Source organism: Carettochelys insculpta, chromosome 5 (assembly GCF_033958435.1).
Source record: "Carettochelys insculpta isolate YL-2023 chromosome 5, ASM3395843v1, whole genome shotgun sequence".
NCBI lineage: Eukaryota > Metazoa > Chordata > Testudines > Carettochelyidae > Carettochelys > Carettochelys insculpta.
The window spans coordinates 37,098,307-37,119,866 of NC_134141.1; the positions used below are offsets into that span (position 1 = coordinate 37,098,307).

At 42.2% G+C, this 21,560-nt stretch overlaps 1 protein-coding gene across 32 annotated transcripts in view; it reads left to right on the forward strand.

The window, feature by feature from the left end:
- The window catches only part of ADAMTSL1 (ADAMTS like 1), a 627,217-nt gene that overhangs the window by 571,747 nt on the left and 33,910 nt on the right, over positions 1-21,560 (forward strand). For all 32 annotated transcript variants that reach the window (XM_074994936.1, XM_074994935.1, XM_074994939.1 and 29 more), the window contains 2 exons: positions 8,495-8,674; positions 11,199-11,333. In XM_074994936.1, coding sequence (XP_074851037.1) covers positions 8,495-8,674; positions 11,199-11,333 — 315 coding nt within the window. The remainder of the gene's footprint in view (positions 1-8,494; positions 8,675-11,198; positions 11,334-21,560) is intronic.

The window sequence follows — 21,560 nt, forward strand, 5'->3', positions numbered from 1 at the left end:
ATTATTTCAGCGTGGCAGGGCAGGGAGCCGCCCATGCTGCAGGTGGGGGAAGTGAGCAGGAGAGCTGGGGGGCCGGCCAGCCATGTCTGCCCCTGCTGGAGCCGTGCAGCAACACTGAGAAGGAGGAGAAGGCGAGGGGAAATGGCAGCTGCGGAGGAGCAGTGGCCACACACAGAGCTGTCATCTGAGGCAGGTTAATCTTGGGGGGCAGAGGATGGGTTTGGGGCTAAGAGGGGTTAAGCCTGGGGATGCAGGGGGCGGGTTTGTGGAACATGAAGGGGTAGAGCCTAAGAATAACAGGCGCACGCAGAGTTGATGCAAACCAGGCGAAACATTTTCCTTGTCCTCAATATGTGCGCTGTTCTTAAAATAGGGGTTACAAAAAGTACAGTTTGACATTATTTATTAAGGACTGTCTCATATTCACATGCACTGCAGCTCTTGAAGTAGTGATTTTATAACTGAATTTGAAAAAATGGCTCTTCTCGTAATTTTGGTTGCAGACCCCTGGTCTAGATTTACTTGTCCCATCTCAGCACAGGGAGCTAGACCAGATGGTCTCCAGAGATCCTTTCCAGACCTACATTTCTACGAGTCTCTGCCTATCTGGGATGTATACTCCTTATCCCTGGCAGGTAGTCACTGAGTTTTATCATGAAGCATGCCAGCTGCTGTTTCTTACACATTTTTATTCTACCTTGCGTGTAAATGACCTCTCTTATTTTTTCATTTACATACGCAAATGCATGGGTTCCCTATTGAATTGTCATTGATTTTAAATGCACATTGCAATTATTTTTGCGTATAGGAAAAATGTCTGTCCAGAGTAGCAGAGTATGCCAATGTGCATAAAAATTATGTTTCATAAGATACATCATGTGCTGTCTCTTCTTCATAACAGATGGGAATAGTATTGCCAGTGTACAAAAAATCAGAGGGAAAGAGGACAGTGGAAGGCACCCTTTTTTATAGAGATGAAAAAAGCAGGGAGACTATGGAGTGTGTAGTTGAAGGAGAAAGTGAAGAGAAGCAGTCAGTAAGACATTAGAATCATGGTTTTAAAATGAGGGCTTTACAAAATCAGGTACAATGGGCCAGATTCTTTGGTCTCACTGAGCTGCTCAAAATGATGCTAAATATACTGACGAGGTAGGTGAGGTAATATCTTTTATAGGATCAACTTTGGTTGGTGAGAGTGACAAGCTTTTGTGCCACAAAGAGCTTTTCCTTGGGTCTGGGAATGGTGCAGAAGTTGTCTACACTGTAGTTACAAACCCCCGGGTGGCCCATACCAGCTGACTGGGGCTCTTGTAGCTTGGACTAAGGGACCATTTAATTATGGTAAGGACAATTGGGCTTGTGCTGCATCCTGAGCTCTGGGACTCTGGGCATTATGTAGACATGTATCCCTCAGTACTTGGTGACACCATCTGTTGCCACATGTTGTGGGAACGTGAAAAGGAGCATGGCACATCTTGCAACCATGCAGAACATCCCATCAGGCACTGCTTTGTTTCAACGTATACCATGGAGAAACATCATAAATGTTTTTCCACATTTATAGTCACATTTATGTGTGCACTGTTCTTAAAATAAGAGTTACAAAAAGTACTGTTTGACATTATTTATTAAGGACTGGGAATTTTTCTCCTTCCACCTCACCTTCCCAGCCCATTCCCACAAATTCCTGGATGTCATGAGTGCATGACGCTTCTTTTCACTGCATTGTCGTCCCTTTAAATTTACAAGGTACATGTGGTGGTGACCAGTGCGAATAAAGACAGTCCAAATGGCATGTGGAATACAACACACTGATGAGATCCGAGATAATTAATTACCGTCTCAGGGATTAATGAAAGAAAATCACACTATTATTCTTCCTGGCAGCTCATGGAGGATTAAACTCGGTAATTCTGCAGCATTCTCATGCCAAAGTCCCTTGCAGTTAGACTGATTCGTGAAGCCTTCTAAGGAAGAGTAGGAGAAAAGTTCTGTTAACTTTTCCAAAGCATCTTCAGGGCCACCAGCACTGATGGAATATAAAAGGAAGCAATTAAATATGGACATACATATTGCCCTTTCTTGAATGCTGAGGCCTGTGCAGCATCACTTGGGAAACATCATTGAATCAGATGGATGCTGTTAAGTAACTGCATCCAGATTCACCCTGAGTTAACAGTGGGTTTCACCAGCATAAATCAAGGGACATATCTACACCAGTGGATATGCTGCCTGGGGGAGAATAGGGTGATGCAAAGTTGCCACATATCTTTTAGTTCTCAGGACACAGGGGCCAACACAAGCCCCCCAAATCAGAAAGTGCTGGCCAAAAAAGGCTGCCTTTTGAGGTTAGATGAAGCATGCACTGATTCAGCACTTCCCTCAGTAGCTGCTACCAAGAGAACTCTAGAGATGCCCCTGGTGGAAGGTAAAGCTTAGCTGTTATCAGAACAAAAGTGGAAAAATCTGAGAGAGGCAGAAGCACTGCCTGTTCTCCCTGTGGCTTGAGCCATCTGTCTTATCTGAAGTAATTTAACCTAAAGTCATTGTGGGGCATCACTGCAGTATTATAGTTCGTGGGGCACAGGGAGCCTCAGCAGGAGAGGGAGCTGTAATATGCAGCAGCACTGTGCCAGTATCAGTAAATTTTGCAGTTTCCAGACAAGTTTTCATACTGTTCCATTTAGAAACACTTGCACTTATGTAGTCAGTATGCTAATGCCTTCTTCCTCATGATCTGAAGGAGATTGTTTGATTACTTAATTGTGAGCATCTGTCTCCTCCTGCCACTTATGTCTCAGCAGAAGTTGCTATTCTTTCAGTGACATCTGTTGTTGTGTGAATTATGACATCACAAACTAAGAATTACAATATCACTGAGCCTATGTCTACACTATGGCAAAACAGTGGTTAAAGGCAACTGTCTTTGTCTTCTCTAAGAAGAAAATTGTTTGATCTTGTGTTGATTTGAAAATGTATGATAACCCAATGAATTTTCCCAGTGTAGGCAAACTTGATGGCAGAATATAATGTCACGGTTCCACAGGCGTCACGAGCAGCTCTTCGGAACATCTTATTCAACGTGCTGGAAGCAAAGGAATGGCTGGAAAGTGCTACTAAGTTCATACCTGTTAGGAAAATGAAGCAGAATATTGGAGCTAAGAGGACTGACTTAGAGGTCAAAGTGATATTAACAGAGCCAACAATGGAATCTCTAGAGGCAGAAATGTTCCAGAATTTTGTAAAACCTTAATTCTTTTCTCTCTAAATCTCAGGGGTGCACCACACCCAGTAGCAAAACAATTGGATAATTGCTCCAAAAAGCAGCCTTGGAGACATATTGTTCTTTGACCTGAAAGTCAATTCACCTCATCCTTAGATGACGTATGTAGGTGGCAGTGCTTTGAATGGTCTGTAATGGAGGGCTGCTAGGGTTGCAACTTGCAGATTTGGCTCATGCACAGAAATGCTTTTAATGAATATCTGCAGGGCAGCAGAATGAATATATATGTATAGGAAAGAAATATTAGCTGCAAGGCTTAATTGTGACATTTGCTATAGCTGCTGCAGCCAGGAGACAGGAATATGTTCTGGTTGCTGACAGGTGCTGATAAGCCTGTTTCATAGGAAGTAAGAGAAAATGAAAGGGACTATTACTAGAGCCTAGAGAACTGGTGCTGCTCTTTACTAATGCTTTAATTTCTTTTAGAAGGCATGAATGCTGACAAATTCCATGGTCTGAAATGAATTATAAATGTTTTTAAAAGTAGCTAAAATTATAATATTTTATTAAAAGAGCTAACCTTTTGCTTAATATACCTTGACTGATTTACACCAAGGATCAGTGTGGCCCAAAACATGTGCAGCTGTGAGGCTTAGTTCTGGTCTCATTTCACCAGGATGCTGGTATGGGTTCGTCCCACTGGGGCTATACATCATACTGGAAAAACATATTTTAACTAATGGAACTTTGCACCAAGTTTAGAGAGGCCAAGATGTGTTTGAAAACTTTCTTAGGTGGTTGTGGCCAACCCCAGGAGCCACTAGGTATTTAGCCTAAGTGCTTATTTCTACTTGAAGTGCCACCTTACGTTGGGGGAATTCATCAGTTTAGGTAATCTGTCTCCCTGATGGAGTAGCTAGGTTGACAAAGAATTCTTTTTTGAAGTGTACCTATGTTGTTTCACTGCAGGTATGCATGAATCCCTGCGCTTCCATTCTATGCACTCTTCATGCTCTGCCGTGAGGCTTATCATCACTGTATGGGTGAACCACCTTCAGTTCCTTCCCAGCTTCCCCTAGGGAAGTCCGCTCATCGGCATTGGTCCCTGTAAATTGTGTGATTGGGCAGCCACCCAGGAAAGATGCAAATCTCACCCAGCTGATTAGCAGAGTGCACACAGCCAGCAGCATTTTTTTCTTTCGGTGGTGCACATCTGCACATTGGGTGTATATAACAAAATGTATTCTGCACAAAGATGGAAAAATTAGAGGGCTCAATGCTCTGATACCTTACTTCTTTAGAAATTAGAATTAGCAGTCCACTCATAGGTTCCTTATGTCTTTAAAAATTTGTTCCTAGTTTGTATTAGTATTTTTTTCCTTACTCTTATGGGATATTTGTTTAGTGTTGTTCTCTGAAAAGCAGCTCAGAGACTCCCAGGCCACATGTGTTTTGTCCACAGCTTTCTACCTCTAAGCTCAGGGAATCAAGAAAAAAATCCTTGTGGAGCCCTTATAGTGAGCCCCAAACCAACACCCCAGCATGTTTGGGCTCTTTGGTACCAATGGCACCGAAGATGTCTAAGCACAGTACCCCAGATCACATGGGCCCAGTGCAACAGATACCACTGGTATGCCTGAACACCCTAGTGGCACAGGCACTACCAGTCAGGGACTGAAGTGGAGACAATACCACTTTCAGCAGGCAACATTCGTACAGACTTCTCAGCACCGACAGCCACAAGATAACCAGGATAACTGCTCCAGGTGGATCAGATTGCTGGTTTCCTCCTTACTGCCAACTCAATACCAGCAACCACTGATGACACTAACTGCTGCAGTGCCACAGGACTTACAGATTCTCTAAGGCTGGCTAAGGTACCAGAGTCTCCTCTGTTCAGTACCAGTGCCCTGTACTGTGCATATCTCAAGACTAGTAATCATCACCAGCACCAAGCCTTGCACCTCCACTCTCCCTATTGGCTTTCCTGTTGTCCAGTGGAGAGTCAGGTATGGCTGGGTATAAAGTGATGTAATTCCACTGACACCAAGTTAGTGACATGGATTTTTGCCAGCTGAGGATCTGACCTTGAAATTTTATTTTTAGGCTGCTCTTTCCTTCACATGTATGAAAAGTATTGCACTATGACGTCACACTGGGGACTTGGTGTTATACCCCTCTCTCAGCCATTCATTTTCTATTATTTTCTTTAAACTGGATACTTTCCTATACTTGACACTTTTATTTAGGCCATTTGTTCCTTAGAACTACAAATGCGTGACAAAGCAAAGCGATAGGACTGACTAAAATGCTCTTGCACCCCCTTGTGGTGAGGCTTTGAATAGGTATGTTTACACCTGGGACTTTATATTGCAGTTTTTGAAGTGTTTGCCAGCTTTCAGTGACCGTGGTTTCATTACCTGTTTCCTTAGTGTAAACCTGAATAAGCCACTCTTGTAAGGAGAATACAGCAAAATGAAGTTGCTGCACACTAAGATGTACATTTCTTCTCATCCTCCCCCATCCAGTTTGCTCTAAACAGCTAGAACATTTGTTGGCCATACATGTTTAACTTGGAAGCTTTAGATAAAAAAGTAAAAATGACCCAACTGTACAGAGCAGAGAACAGTGTTTGTAGATCTGCTGGACTTTTTGGATGTACAGAGTTATCTGCCGTGTAGACAATAGAACAGCAGCATTGCAGACCAGATCTCAAAATCACTGATGATGCTCAGGCAAAGCTCTCTTTGATGTGAATGAGTTTTATCAGAGTAATAGCTGGGTTAAGTCTTTTAGTAGTTGGCCCTAGTTGAACAGATTTGCAACCATTTGCAAAGAAGTAAATTAATGTAATATAGTGTTGGCAACTGTCAGGTGTTTTCCTTGAAGTTCCATCTCCTGGGGTCATGTGATTTTGGTAGTTCTTTGCTTTCATTAACTAAAAAGATAAAATTTCTAGCTTTCCCTGTTGCAGATGAAAATTTGAAAATATGACCCACACACCCAAAAGAGCTCAGGAAGAGAGAAAGAGAGTCCAAACATTATTAGTTTTAAAAAATCTCGTGATTTTTAAACCAATCTCCTGAGGATTTGTTTGTTTGTTTGTTTTTGAGGCTTGGCCCATGATTTTTGAACAATTGGGACTGGCAGTGCTGATAACATGAAGGTGGGGGGAGGTGTAGCTCAGTGGTATGAGCTTTGGTCTGCTAAACCCACAGTTGTGAGCTCAATCCTTGAGGGGGTCGATCAGGGCAAAAAGCTTTAAGAAGAAATCTGTCAGGGATAGTGTTAGGTCCTACTTTGAGTACAGGGGACTGGACTCGATGACCTCTCAGGATCGCTTCCAGTTCTGTGAGATAGTTATGTCGCCAAATATTAAAGTGTAAGTATCCTGAAATAGTGCAGGTATTAGGATTTAAAGCGGAAATACCTAGTATAGAATGGATTTTGCCTAAATTAAGTGGCACTGAAGGCAAGTGCCGCATGCTGGCAAAAGCACTGGGTGTGGGAGAGGAGTGGAAAGCAGGCAGAGGACCCTGATGCTGCAGAAGTGGGTGATCTGTTCTCTTTCAAGCTCTGGCAGCTTAATGCTGTATGGTGCTTTTGGGCCCCATGAAACACTTAGAATCAGGTGAGCTATTGAGATGACACGCAGTGCCTGTCTAGTCCCTAGAGAAGTTTTCGTTCTTTGAGCCATGTGGGTTCTTATCTTTCTGCTGTGACTGTGACAACAAAATTGCCTATTGTTGTGATGGTTTTCATGATGGGGGCACATTACCCCAAGAGTTGTATTGAGACCATGAGAGCCTCCTGTATTAGCAACCAAACAGCTCTCAAACTGGGGTGGGTTTAAACCAGAGATATAGAAGCTAAAGTCTCTATCCTCTGATCCGCCCTGTGAAGACAGAAGTATTCCCGTTGCGTGAAACTGCACAGAGCTCAGAGGTGGAAACTGACTCTTCTTTACAACCTGGGGTAACTGACAGGTTGACTTTAACCCTTGTTAAAATTCTGGTACCCTGTCCTTTCCAATTTAAGTGGAATGAAGTAGAAAGAAGAATGACACAGTAATAGTCAAATCTTCAGGATTGCAAAAGGTCACTTTGTGTTTTAATGCTCTCCAAGAATAACTGTCCCTTTCTAGTCTAATAGACTTCTTACTGTGGAATTTATGTCACCCTCACAACTGCATCAAGCCATTCGTTTCTTGGGAAGATCTACCCTTCTGAACAGATAGTCCCAGAAAAACATATACTTATTCCAATTCCTGTTGAGGTGACAGCCCCAAGGAAGAGTCACTTCAGACTATATCAAAGGTGGTTCAAAATGTCATCCATCAGCCACTCATCATCCACAGAGCATTTGTTAGTGGTCCATTGACAGCTGGTTCTTCTCATGGTGCTATCTCCTGCTCCTTGTTCACGACTTGTAAATCATCTTGAAAGACAGTAAAAAGGCATTTGATGGGTTACTGAATATTACATTGCTCTGGAAGCAATTGCCTCAAGTCTGCTACATGATTGCGACTGGGGGGTAGCCCACAAGACTGTTGCCATTTTCACCTGTGGTGTGCACTGTGGAAAAAGTGTAAGAACATCTGGATTAGAAAAAGGTGAAGAAGTTATAGAAATTTGAATCATAGGTATGAAAATCTGAAAAATTCTCTTGCAAGGAGTAGCTCCACTAGATCACCTGCTTTGGTCTGATGTATCACCCGTCCCTATTTATCTGCACAGGACTGTGAAATGCAGACAATTCTTTAGTGATGTTACACAGAGACCTTCAATGAAAGTGAAATGATTCTATGCTGGTGGTGGTATCTCCTGGGGTACCAGAGGGGTATGCTCTGTTCCAAGTATGCTGGCCTGTGTTAAACCATGTGACATGAGAAGAAGCTATAGAAAAGGTTGTCCTTTCTACCTGCTAAATTGGACTGAAAATCTCATAAGAACAGGCTTTCTTTTAGGATTTTCAGTCATGCTGCCTACTTATAGGCAGATTACAAATCCGGCTAAAAATGCTTCCATCAGAAAAGTGGGTCCCTTCTGTTTTCAGGCCACGTGCATCCAGGAAATCCAAAGGCATTTATTTAATCTTAATATATGTTTTTGTGTATTAAAAGAGTTGACCAAACTCTTTCGAACCTCAAAAAGTCTTGGCCTGAAAGTTTGGTTAAAGGTTTGTTATATATTATTATTTTATCCTGACTGTTTTGCCTGTCCCTACTAGTCAAACCTTCAGCCTTCTTCTGTTTTTTTAATTCCTTTTCAGGTGTACCTGAAGCAGAAGTAACTTGGCTGAAGAATAAGATCAAGCTGGCCCCTGCTTATCATCTGCATGATGGCTCATTGGTGATTGCAAATGTAACTCTGTCTGATCAGGGGCTGTACTCCTGCAGAGCAGCCAATCTTCATGGGGAGGTGACCGAAAGCACACAGGTGCTGATTCTTGGTAAGCTACACAATTGCACGTTGCCTTTGGAAGGGCTATTTGTTCATGATATTTCCCACAAGCTTCTGTAATACTGAAATTTAGGTGCTAAACAGACCTCCCTCTCTGGAGCTAATCAGAGGACAGAACAGAGGAATGTGATATAAACAGCCTTGTATTCCAGTGAAAGAAGAACTCTCATTGTGTTAGCAACCTATCTAAGCAGGAACAAGGGTGTCTTGATGTATGGAGAAGACAGAAAATATTAGAGGGAGGACGAGTGTGCTAGTTAGAAGAATAAAAAAGTGTAAGCTAAAGAAAAGATCTTTAATATGTCATGTTCACACATTCAGCTTTTATGGCTAAGAAAACAACCAGTCCCCTCCCTTGACCATTCCTTAAAATGGCTCCAGTGAAACGAAGGCAATACCCTGTGGAATGCTCCAGCTCCAAGAAGCTGACGCCCCCTAGTAAAACACTGAGTGACGCTGAGCAATTTCACACCTGAGTAACAGATGCATAAGCCCTGTGCACCTTTACAAAACAGTAACTCAGTTCATTGAAGGGTGAAGTTTACTTTGTCTGGGGTTTCATGGTAGCAGGCTGAATGTCTAGCTGGGTGATTTAGAAAGATATTGTCAGGCTCAAAGGGTGGATGGAAGTGTGGGTAACTGACTGATTTATTATGCTTGATGATGGGTTTTCCTCCTTAATAACACATCTGTGTCATATCCTGCTGTCTGAAAGATGAAAGATCCAGCAGGACGATGTAAATGCTACTGTAGGTTGGGTAATGAAGTGTGCAAATTTTATAACCCTGCACATATTATTGCAGCAACCCCTTTAAAAGCATCCATTACAGAATTCTGTTTCCAGAGGATGGTATATTGTCTGTATTAAACCACGACTACTCAGCCTTGCAGGGTGAACCTAGATTCTGCAGAAGCAGCTGCCTCAGAGTCTCCAGGTTTTTGGGCAGATCTGAAAGTAACAGTTCTCGCAGTATTATGGGCAGTGAGAGAGCCTCCGCTTCATGTTGATGTGGGTCCCCTGTGGCTTCAGATCCACTGTAGAAACTTGATCTAAAAATTATCTGCCTAAATTAAAAAAAGATGAGTTTGATCTTACAGGTCATTGTTCTGACATGGCTTCAGACTCTTTTTCTGCTCATGAAAAATGGACTCTTTTTTAAAGATATAATGCTACCGTTGTACACTTTCACAATCACTTTAATAAAAAGAAATAGGATGAAACATCCAGGCCACGTATGCTAGATAAGGAGCACATACAGCACTAGCAATACCTGCTCAATGTAAAGCTCCAAGTAACTGAATAGGAATTACTACAATTCACTTACACCAAGTTTACTGTTTGCAGTATTGTTGTAGCCATGCTGGGCCGAGCATATTACAGACGCAAATTATAGATGCAAACTGGATGAGGTCATCCCTTTCATAGGACTAGGTCTTGATCTGTAGAAGAGATCTGTGTAGCTTGAAAGCTTCTCTCTCTCACCAGCAGAAGTTGGTCCATTTAATATTACCTCACCTTCCTCTTCTCTCTTCTATACCATCATTTAAATTGCAATGGGGCAAAAAATGTGGGGAAATGGGTCATTGTCATCCTTATAATTACTAAGGGCCAAATCCTACAGTCCTTAGGGTCTGATTCTATGGAACGTGATCCTCATACAGTTATTCAAGCACAGAGTCCCATTGAATTCAGTAGCACGCTACATGAGAGACTAGCTGTATTCACAGTAATAACTCCCTGTCGTTTTGGCCTCTTAGGCGTTTGGAGTTTTGCCTGCATAGCCTTCAGAATATGACCTGTTTCAAAGTCCTCTGAAGTCAATTAAAGAGGCTCCCAGAGACAATGTACCAGGCCTTTGGTATTGTCACCATGAGTCAGGGGCTTCTTCCTGTGACAGATTTCTGTGCGTCAAGCCAAGGTGTGAAGCTGCAGTGCACCCTAACATTCCATGTGGACAGCACACTGAAAATCCTGGCTTGATGTATGTCAGGCAGTAGTATGCTGTTACAAGATACTGTCTTAGCTGTGCTGTGTGAATTTACCATCTGTTCTGAGCTACTGATGAAGCAGGTGTTTACCCACGAAAGCTTATGCTCCAAAATATCTGTTAGTCTATAAGGTGCCACAGGACTTCTTGTTGTTTCTGAATATGCAGAGTAACTTGGCTGCCCCTCCAATATGTGTCTGTTGTCTGCATGTGCTGCAGTGCCTGGCTAATTGCCAAAAAGATGTTGTGAGAGCCTCAGAGCAACATTTCTTAACATTTGCAGACTTGAGCTTGACCTTGAATATTATTTTAACCTTTTCCCTGACTCCTCACATACCTGAGATACCATGCAAAACACACTACTAATGCTGTCCCTTGTTACCGAGTATATCGTCCTTGAAATGCTGATGTTGCAATACTGCAAATAGTACAGCAGCTGGTTTTAAATTGGTTGGTTTAAAATGTCATCAATATCTTATCCACTATAGTTGTCTTGGTCATCTCAGTTTCTCGATCTGTTCACAGACCCCCCACGAACCCTCCTTCAACTAGAAGACTTGAGAACAATGCTTTTAATCCTGGGGCCGGGTACTCCCTCAGTGCTGGTCTCTCCTGCGGGAACACAGATCACGCTATCTCCTGAAAGTTCTGTCCTCATTGGTAAGTTGATCTCTAAAGCGTATTTATAAAAGCATTAGGAATGGGCTGGACATGCAAAATTCAGATCCATCCAGATAATGGGTGTCAAACCGTTATAAATTGGGGCCCTTTTCAAATACTTATTTTAAATACTGCCATAGTGTAACAAAGAGAGGGCAGGGGGAGGAGGGGTACTCTAGATTGTGCTCCTGTCTCTTTTTCTTTCCACCTAATTGGTGGTCTCTACCTTTTAAAATCATCTGTTTCTGTTCTTTTTATGTCTTTCTCCAGGATTTCTCCCAGAGCTTAGTCCATAGCTTTACTTTTCTCTTGCAAGCTCTTTGTTTCATTGTGGTGTTTGTTTTAATCTTCTTTGTACTACATCTACAGCACCCAAAGCATGCTTAGAGCTTTACAAGTAAATAATTCTGAATGAAATTAAGTTCTTCTTCCATTATTTCATTCTTCACCACCTTCTGTTTAATTTCTGCTTAGTCTTTCTTTTCTCTGCTCTCCAACCTACTGTATACTGCAGAGTTGTCAGGCTTGTGAACACGGTCTGTTTAAATAAAGGAATAAGAATCTTTTTGTAATGTTAACGTATGTTATTTCTAAGCTTCTTTTGTTCAATATCATTGAGGTCTTGTTCAACATGAGGCTTTCTTAAACCCCCAGCTTCTCCTACAGTGAAATCATGGAATAATTTAATACTGACTTTTTTTTGCCTTGCAGAAGCAGGATTGTAATCTTTAGCAGAATATCTGTACCTTTTCTCAGTGCTGATAAGAATTATTGTATTCCTTTCCACAGACCTCTTAACAGCTCTTTGCTTACATTTAATAGCAAATGTTTCTACAGGGGATATTTTTTTTCTTTTGTTTGAGGTTTATTTTTCCCCCAGTGTTGACATTGGTGTCCATCTGTAACAGTTCCTAGCAAGCCACTCTGGATTACATTTTTGTTTCTACCACACCTGCAGTTAAGGAGCTCTTTTGTGGGGGTAATATCTGAAGGTATTTCGTAGCAGTCAATAAATCATTTCAGGTGTGGTTTTATTGCACTCACAGTCCTAGGACTTGGTCATACTTCTGTTTCCTCCGTTTCTTCTCAGGTTTTCAAAACAAAATCTTTAGAAGCTTCTTTAGTTGAGGATTTGAAAGAGGTAATGTAGAAACCATAAAATGTGTTTTGCATCTGTCTGCAGGTAATTACCTCTACTTCAGTCTCATGCGGCCATGTCATCCCTGGCCCGCTGCTGCTGTTTAGGGGACAGGAAACTCCATGACTTCCCAATATGAGACCAATTTATTCTTGATGTTTTATTCGGTGGAGTTGCACATGGCTGAATTGGATTCGATATTATAAAAACCTAAGACAGTGTTTCCCAAGCTGGAGTCTGCAGACCCTGAGAGGCTTTGAGGATATTGCAGGGGGTCCATGTTATTAATAGCTGTCTGAAAATCTATGTTCTTTTTCATTTCATGAAGTGCACATAGTGGCTAGAATTGGCTTTGATGGGGATCCGCGAAGGGTTGGAGGGTAACTGTCAGTCTGCAAATGGTTTGGGGGTGGCAACTGTGGGTCCAAACCAAAGAAGAGGTTGGAGCCACTGACCAACGGAGAGGTTTTGGTAAGTAATCTAATTAAAGATGGGCTTGGACTGAAATATATGTCTGCTAAAATTCATATAGCTACAACCAAAGTGCTTGGAGTTAAGTGGGTGGCACAAAATGGCATAGCCAAAGCACAATCACAAAGCATTCAATACACACAAATTATCCAAAAAAAATTATTGTCTTCAGTTATGCCACATATTGCCCTTCCTGCATACAGCCACAGATAGACTACTCACTTCTGCAAAAATAATTGGCCAACACCGCAGCCATTCCTTTAACCATGACTAGATTACCTTTTAGCATTTTATCTGGGTAGAGTAGGACAAAAGACCTGCCCCGCTTTTTGCTCCCAAATTCTGTCTATTTGTAACTAATAGTCTTTGTCTCCATAACCCCCTCCATAGCTCCCTCATCTCACTGTCTCCTATAGCTCTTCCTGTTGTGCAATGCAGCAAGTCCATTCTAAGGCCACCTAAGCGCTAAGTCAGATCCTACGCAAGGATCTTTTGCACTCCGGATGCAGTATAAGAGAGCTCTAAGCTATTGCTCATATGTTCCATTGTTTAGTGTGGAAAGATCTCGACATAGGCACTGGCCTGGGGCCCATTAGGCCTTACCAACAGATGTGAAAGACCTGAGGATGGAAGGGTGTGGAGAGTTGAAGAGGGTGCTATTGGGAATTGTAAGGAAACAGGGAGTCAAGTGATTGGAGGCAGGATATGAGTGGAGAATTCTCTTGGGGAAAAGTTGTTGTGTGCCCTGAGAGTGGAAAGGTGCAGTGACAAGAGGGAGTTAAGAGAAAAGGGAAAGAAGAGAACTGGGAAACCCTGGGATAAGTACCCATACGTCTCAAGATTCAAGTGAAAGGAGAATCTGATTGGTGAGGTTTATCTGATACTTCATTAAACACAACTTCATTAATAGGAAGAGCCAAAAAGGCACAGCATGAGAAGATGAAGAGATTAAATTTGCATGTTGAGATGAAAAATGTACTATACAATTGCATGAGAATTGAAAGCAGAAATATGGCTTGCAGCCTGACATTTATGCGCATATGTTCTTCTATGTGTCTGCCCCAATATGTTTTCTGACACTCCATGATTCCATTTGCCAGGCCAGCTCAACCCCTGTGGATCTGTCTTGTGGTAAATAAAGCTTCGAGTTTTGGGAACATGTCATGGGTGTAAAGTTTTGGGGACTACTCTTCACCAGGTGAGAGGTCCTTCAGGAGTACACGTCCCAACTGTGTAGTTTTGGCTGCAGAGCAGAGGGAGATCTTCTAGGACTTCATATTTTGCCCATTGGAGTCACTGGCAAAACTCCCATTGACTTCAAAGGTGGCGGTGCAGGCCCTCAATCAATGTCCTTCTTAGAGACAACAGAAGCAAGACACTGTTAGAGGTGAAGGGACAGCTGTGCCACGGCCTTGCCCACGAGCTGTCTATCTAGCACACCTTAGTTATCATTCATCAAAGGTACGCATTGCTCCTTATCAAATCATCGGCTCAGTTACCTACCAAACAAAGCGCCTGCTATTAAGGATAGTATTTTCTCAAAGCAGAATGTGGAGCACCTCCCATTTTGGGAACTCACCCAATTTTTATATTAACTGAAACTGGCAATGAGTGATTACCATATATTACCTATGCCAGGAATTTCTTGATTTACCTAGCTTGTGGCATGTACAAATTAAGATTTCATGTCACAGATCCAGTTCTTTATTTTTCCAGAAAAGCTGTAAAGTGACACAAACCTAGCATTTAGCCATATTTTGATCATGGAAGTCTAGCTTAAGATGTATTTTTATATCTGAGAAACAGAAGTAAAGTTTTGCAGTTACACTATGGTTTATTTCCTTTGAAAGCTTTCAGATTACTCCTGGGTCTTACAAGATTTCTGTCAGGAGTACAAAAATATTTTTATTTTGGACACAGTCCTTCAAAAATTAACCACAAGATTACTATGAGGGAGATAAGCGTGCAACAAGAGAAGTTGTTACTGTTAACTCTCACATATTGGGATTTTATCACCACATTTGTGGCCATGTGACACTTTCCTAACACACTATCAAAATGCAGAATTATTTTTCTGCTTTAAAAGTGCACTTTAAGATTAATAATAATGTTCTTTAAATAGAATTTCTTTGCCTACACTCCCAATAAAAGCTTCTCATCCAAATTAAAATAATTTTAATAACTCAGGGCCTTATGCCAGATCCATGTCCCACCCAACATATTGCTTTCTTCTGTGATTAGTCACCTTTACTTCACTGGAATGCATCTTAGGAGCCTGTGGGTATGTCTACGCTTAAACTGCTACAAAGGCACAGCTGCAGCTCTACCACTTGACTGCTTCCATTGAAATGCTATGGTAATGGAAGGTATCTCCTTTTGCTGTCGTTTGTGCAATTCCCTGAGAGCTAGTTGCCTAGCTAGCAGAAGAATTCTTCCAACCACCTAGTGCTGTCTAGATTAGAGGTTAGGTTGGCTTAAATACACTGCTCGCAATGTGAATTCTTCACTCCCCTGAGCAACATAGCTGCATTGATCTTTTTTGGCAGTGGTTTTTTGTCCCAGTGCTTGCCGGTACTGAGTACCAGGACCTTGGCGGCCCCAGCCACAGGACCGGCTGGGGATAGGGGAAGGGGAGCTGGCTGAGTACCGGCACCTCCTCCCACCCCACCTCCAGAAAAAGCACAGCTTTTCAACATAGACCTGAATTTGCAGGAAGGGTTCTCCAGTCTCTGTAGTTAATCTACCTCCTCAGGTGGCAGTAACTTGGTTGACAGAAGAATTTTTCTGTTGACCTAGAATTGTCTGATTAGCTATGCCACTCAGGGATGCAAATTTTTCTACACAGGGAACATACAAGGACATAGCTCTGTCTCAGGTGTGTGAAAATCCCTACCCCGAGAGAGGTAGGTATGCCAACATAACCTCCAGTGCAGATAGCATTAAATTGATAGAGGAATTCTTCCACCAACCTAGCTACCTCCTCCTGGGGAAGCGAATTATTAACACCAATAAGAAAGTCCTTCCAGTCAGCAGAGATAGTGTCTACACTGAAATGCTACAGCTGCAGTTAGCATTTAAGTGCCTTTAGGGTATGCCTGCATTCCAATAAAAACAGCTGGACTTTTGAAAACAACCACATAGAACCAGTTCTGTTGATTTTGGGTTTTGTAAATATATATTTGGAAAAAGCCTATAGTGTGGGCCAAATATGACCAATATGACAAAATCCTGAAACTAGCAGAACTATTATAAGGTGCTATCCGAAAGTGTTTACTGTAGCTTGCCTTCTTCTGCCAACTGTTGCACGTAACTGCTAGAAAGCTGCAGAGCAAGGACTTGTAAGAGACTGGAGAGTCTTTAAAAAATAAAGAAATTGTTTTTTTTCTTATTTTTGCATCACTTTATGCAGAAAACAAAACTGGATATGGGGCTTATACTGGGCCAGGATTTGACTCCTATACCCCTACTGGTGAGAGCAATTACTCTGATAAGTAGTTCTATGGAAGTCACTTTTGGGAATCACCACAGTCTCCCCATCCTTCAGTTCATAGGCAAAACACAGGCCATGTCTGAGCTCCAGTCAAATTGCAAAGTTCATAACTTGGGTCATGCTGGGCTTAAATGGTGTCTTTGCACCCCTTCTCCTACTTCAGCCGCTCTGTCCCTGCCTGCTTCTCATGCATGTGTTTTTAAGGGCCTTTCCTCCTGGTTTTAGTAATAAGGACTATAGTAGATCTGGTGGGAGATGCCCTCTTACTTGCCTGTATGTGTGAAAAAATGAAGGACAATCTCTCTCAAGCTGAAGAATGGTATCATCTTGCTACAGTGCCTGTTTCTTATTCTGAGCCAAACTGTTTCCATGCTGATGCTTTCAAAAGTTCCCCCAGCTGGAAAGGCAATAAATCACTTCTGTTGTTCTTAAATGAGCTGTGTCCCTCTCTGGCTCTGCTGTCTAGGCCAATAGGCAGAGACACATTTTCCACTGTTACTTCGGGAGGGGCAGCAGGCATTTCAGTCCTTATCTATATTTCTAGAGGTGTGAGCTTTCCTTAAGATCTCCACTTTAGAACTAAGTCTTTGCCTGCCCTCATGAAATCACTGGGAAGCAGTCTCGCTGGAATATCATTGTGACCCATCCAAATTTGGAGTTCAGAAAGTCAGCAAGCAGTTTGGCTTGTCGTGTGGTGGTCTATTTTGATGCAACTGTTGCTGCTTAATGCTGAAGAGATGTCAGAGAGAAGTATGGTGGTAAGCAATGCTGTAGAACAATATGCCATGGGATAGGTTGCTGAAATAAGGGAAAAGAAGGCTGATGTTTTATCCATGAGCAACATCATAGCCATTGATGTCAGAAGCAAACAAAAACCTTTTAAATGAATTGAGCAATGGACTTTCATCTCAAACTGCAGTAGTGATGGCGTGTTCTAACAAATGCACTGTGTTGTGTGTATCTGAGGGACAGAAACTGCACCGGCTCATTCTCATCTCTGTGTGTTCCATGTGCAAGGAAGGGGACTAGTCTTGTAAAACACTGGACACCTCACTGGGTTGTTGACATTGCCCAAATGATCCTTTGAATTCTGTGAGAGCTGATGGTGCTTTCAACTATCTGAGAAGGTAATTAGGACCTTGAAGAATTGGTCTTGGTAAAGCAAAGTTCATGCCTTTATTTATGAAAGGGCAACTTTGTTAAAAGCTACAGATTTAGAACAGAAAGAGGCCAAATATCATCATTTTTTTACATTAGAGAAGATGTCATGAAATCCTTAGGACAAGCTGAGTTTCATTAGAGTAGGACTTTGCTTGGACCCTAAGTGAAGTTTATTGAAGTGGAGAGGTTGCCATTAAAATATATTTGTAATTCCCCGGTGATCATGGCATGTTGATATCTCCTCATCTAAGTTTAGAAGAAAATCCATGGTAACTGCAAACTCTGGATATAATGAATGTGGAATCTTTAATGGCTTCTTTTTGTGTATATAAGACATAATCTTTGAGTAAGGGCTTTTGCTTTGAAACATACTGGAGTCTGAAGATGAACTGCAGATGAAAACTCAAATGACAAGGAATCCTGTAATACCTTGGAGACTAACAAATTCATTAGGCCATGCACTTTTGTGGGTCAGGCCTACTTCTTCAGATGATTATTAATGTTCAGATATGGAGATGAGGAACAGTAGAAAGAGGAAGAATTTTTTAAAATAGCATGAGGTTACTTGGCATCTCTTTCATTTAAACGTTTTCTTGCAGATTAGCAGCTTGTTGTTGCATGAAGGATGCATATGAAAACATTTGATAAATCATTCCCCAAAGCATCAGTCCACAAGCTCCACATGTATTTTTTCCAAGTCTGGAGAAATACAATCTTCCTGATGTGTGGTGATTTTTGAAAATATAATGCACACCTCTGAGAGTAAGTACATAGAAGAAGGGAGAAGCACAGCAGTGTGCACTATATATAATCAACTGTTTTGGACGGCATTTACAAGACAGCCACAGGAAGAGGTGCTGCAGTTTTTTGGAATGAAGTACAAGCTCATGAATTTAAAGAGTAGGACATAGGTAACATTTAAAATAGCTGGAAACTAAAACAAAGGCAGTAAATCCATCTGCTCCAGCTTGGATCTATGAGCAGAATTTCAGAATAATTTTAAAAAGAGAGAAAATAGCAAACAAATGTTGGACACTGTAATATCCCTGCAAAATATACCTACTTTATATCCTGACTCTGGTGTCTGCTGTGCTCATTGATCTGTAGATATTTTTTGAAGGGCTGGTCAAAAAAAGGAAAGGAATTTTTCTGGACAAAAATGGTGTTGGAGTTCTGAATTTCAGTGCAAAGGCTAGCCAAAACACAGCATGCAATATTTCCGTGAAAATTCTAGGCCTTTATGTTGATTTTGTTGATATTACAAGCAAAACCCTCGTGTTGATATTTCATTTCAAAACCTTTTGATCGGCTAAACTTGCTGGTCCCCAAGCCAGCATTTCTGGTGCTTCCACTTATTTCCTGGACTCAGATGCCCTCAGATGTCACTGCCACTCACAGTGAAATCTGTGGGAGCGGCAGGAATTCTGAAATGTGATGTGCTTAGCAATCATGTTTTAAAAGATGTCTGTGGAAATCTGGGGAGAGTCATGTTTCTTTTAAAGTCAGTCTGATGCACATGGGTAAAGATCATGTTCTGTATCCAAATCTAGGACAGTAGCATCTACTATGAGGCGCCTTCACAGACCATCACCAGAAGTGGCTATTTAAGTGTGTGACGAGAGGATGGACTAGTGCTGCAGTCATTGATCCTTGATTTGTCCAAGGTTACACAGGCAGAGTCTTTCTGTGCCTCCATTTCCCCTTTGTGATATGGGGTAGTAATACTTTTGTATCTCACAGGGGCATGGCAAGGATAAGTACATCAAAAGATTGTGAGGTACCCAGATATTCTGGGGTCATATAACTGCGATTTGTTGAATGTGTGGGTATCACAATACACCAGCTCTTTCAATGGAAACCTGAGAATCACCCCAGCAGGCAACACTGGACTCAATGTGGGCGTCCATTATGACACACCCATTCAATGTGTCATGCTTAAACAAAACAAAGCCCCCTGTGTTTAGGGGATATTGAGCAGCACCAGTAAAGCTGGATATGAAATAGGCATTTCATGACCAGAGAAGTACTATCAACTGCAAAAAGAAAATCCTTCTGATCTGCATTTATTGTGCACTCTCTGGGTGATTTCCCTATCAAACTTGCTCACTTCACAAGTCAGAAGACAACTTTCCTAACTGCTGGCAATGTGAGCACAGTCTTCGAAAGGCATCTCCTTTGACTTGTATACCTTACTAGGAGATTTACCCAGTGTTGCTTCACAATGAGCATCAGTACTTAACTGCCAATTTTACACTTATTCAGGAGACAGAAGTATTAGACCGCAATTTCCTATTCTGCAAGTAAGCAGGCTCTTTGCTGGTGATGCTAGTTTAAAAAAACAACGGTGTTTCCATCAATAAAGAGAGTAAAATTCACTTGGAAGATACAGTGGCTCAGTTCTTCCACACCAGAATCTCGGGAGGATTTTCCTTTGGAATCATTCTCTCTTATGCTATGATGATGTGCCAGGAGAAGGGGGCCTATAGAGAATGGCGATCACAGGTTCAGTGGAATTTTATTGGTTGTTTTTCTGGTTCTAGCTACTGTTTTCTTTACACAGTGCATTTTTTAGTTGAGCCCATAAAAAATCTTTTTTTTTCCCCCAACAAAACTCCGTTAATTGTTTGTTGTTTCTTTGGTGTGAATTCACTCATCATCAAATTACCAGACAGCACCGAAACTGAATAATGTTGCAAAGCAAAGTCCATGTAGGTGGACAGAACCAAAACCCTGCACTGCAGAGGCAGGGCAATGCAAGGCAGTTGACCTTGACGTAACTGTGTAAGTGGCTTCACTACCTTTTCATTCTGCCAACTGTAACTCACCTCCTACACAGTCAATAATTCCACCTCTGCTAGAGGCATAGAGTTAGTGTTAATGTAGTTAGGTCAATGCAGTGTGAGTGTAGGCCAGATGGCAGCATCTCTCCCCCTCCCCTTCAGCCATTTTAATTCAACCCTAGAACAGCCTCTAGTAAGTGGGGTCGAAGGCTTGGTATCCCCATACACACCCCTCTGTCCCAGCTCCAATACCCCTTCCTGCCCCAGAAACACCTCAGTCCCATCCCGGAGCACTCTCATCAGCCCAAACCCCTCATCCCCAGCCCCACTTAAGAGCCTGAACTCCCAGCCAGAGCCCTCACATGCACACACCCCTCACTCCTACCCTTTGCTCCATCCCAGAACTACTTTCTCCTGTCCTCTGAACCCATTGGTCCTAGGCCAAATCCCCCTCCTTTATCCCAAAACCCTCATTTATGGCCTCACCCCATAGCCTGCACCCCCAGCTGGAGACCTTTGTCCCCAAAAACATAGCTCAGTTCCAGTCTGGTGAACATTTATGACCCACCATAAATTATTCCATACCCCAGTGTGGCCCGTGGGCCAAAAAGTTTGTTCACCCTACTGTAAGCACTGTGTTTGCTTACATCAACTGTTTTTAGCTTTTATAAGCTATCCCACAATACCCCACACCAACAGTCAAATTGGTGCAAGTGTTTGGCCAGCCACCCCTCTGTCTAGTGCAGGGATGGTGAACCCCCAGCCCATGGTCCATCTCCAGACTGCAGCTTTCCTGGATCCGGCCCCTGAGGCTTGAAGCTCTCCCCACCCAGTGTCCAGCCAGCAGCAGGGTGAGAAGCGTGATATCTCAAAAATATGTGCCCAAAAACTGCCTGACATCCAAAAAATTGGACAAAAACTGCCTCACAATCAAAATAGCTCTGTTTTCTGGGGCTTGGTCTATACTAGGTAGGTAAGTCAATTGCAGATATTCAATTCTAGCCATGGCACTTGCGTAGCTAGAATTGACTTACTTGAAATCAACCTACCAGGTCATCCACACAGAGGGAGAGTGACCGGAGATTTTCTTCTATTGATCTCCTTTACTACTCACAATAGCAAGGAGTCTGGGGTAAATTGCCGACAACAGACAGTTCAATTTCATGCATCTCTACCGCGTGCATGAA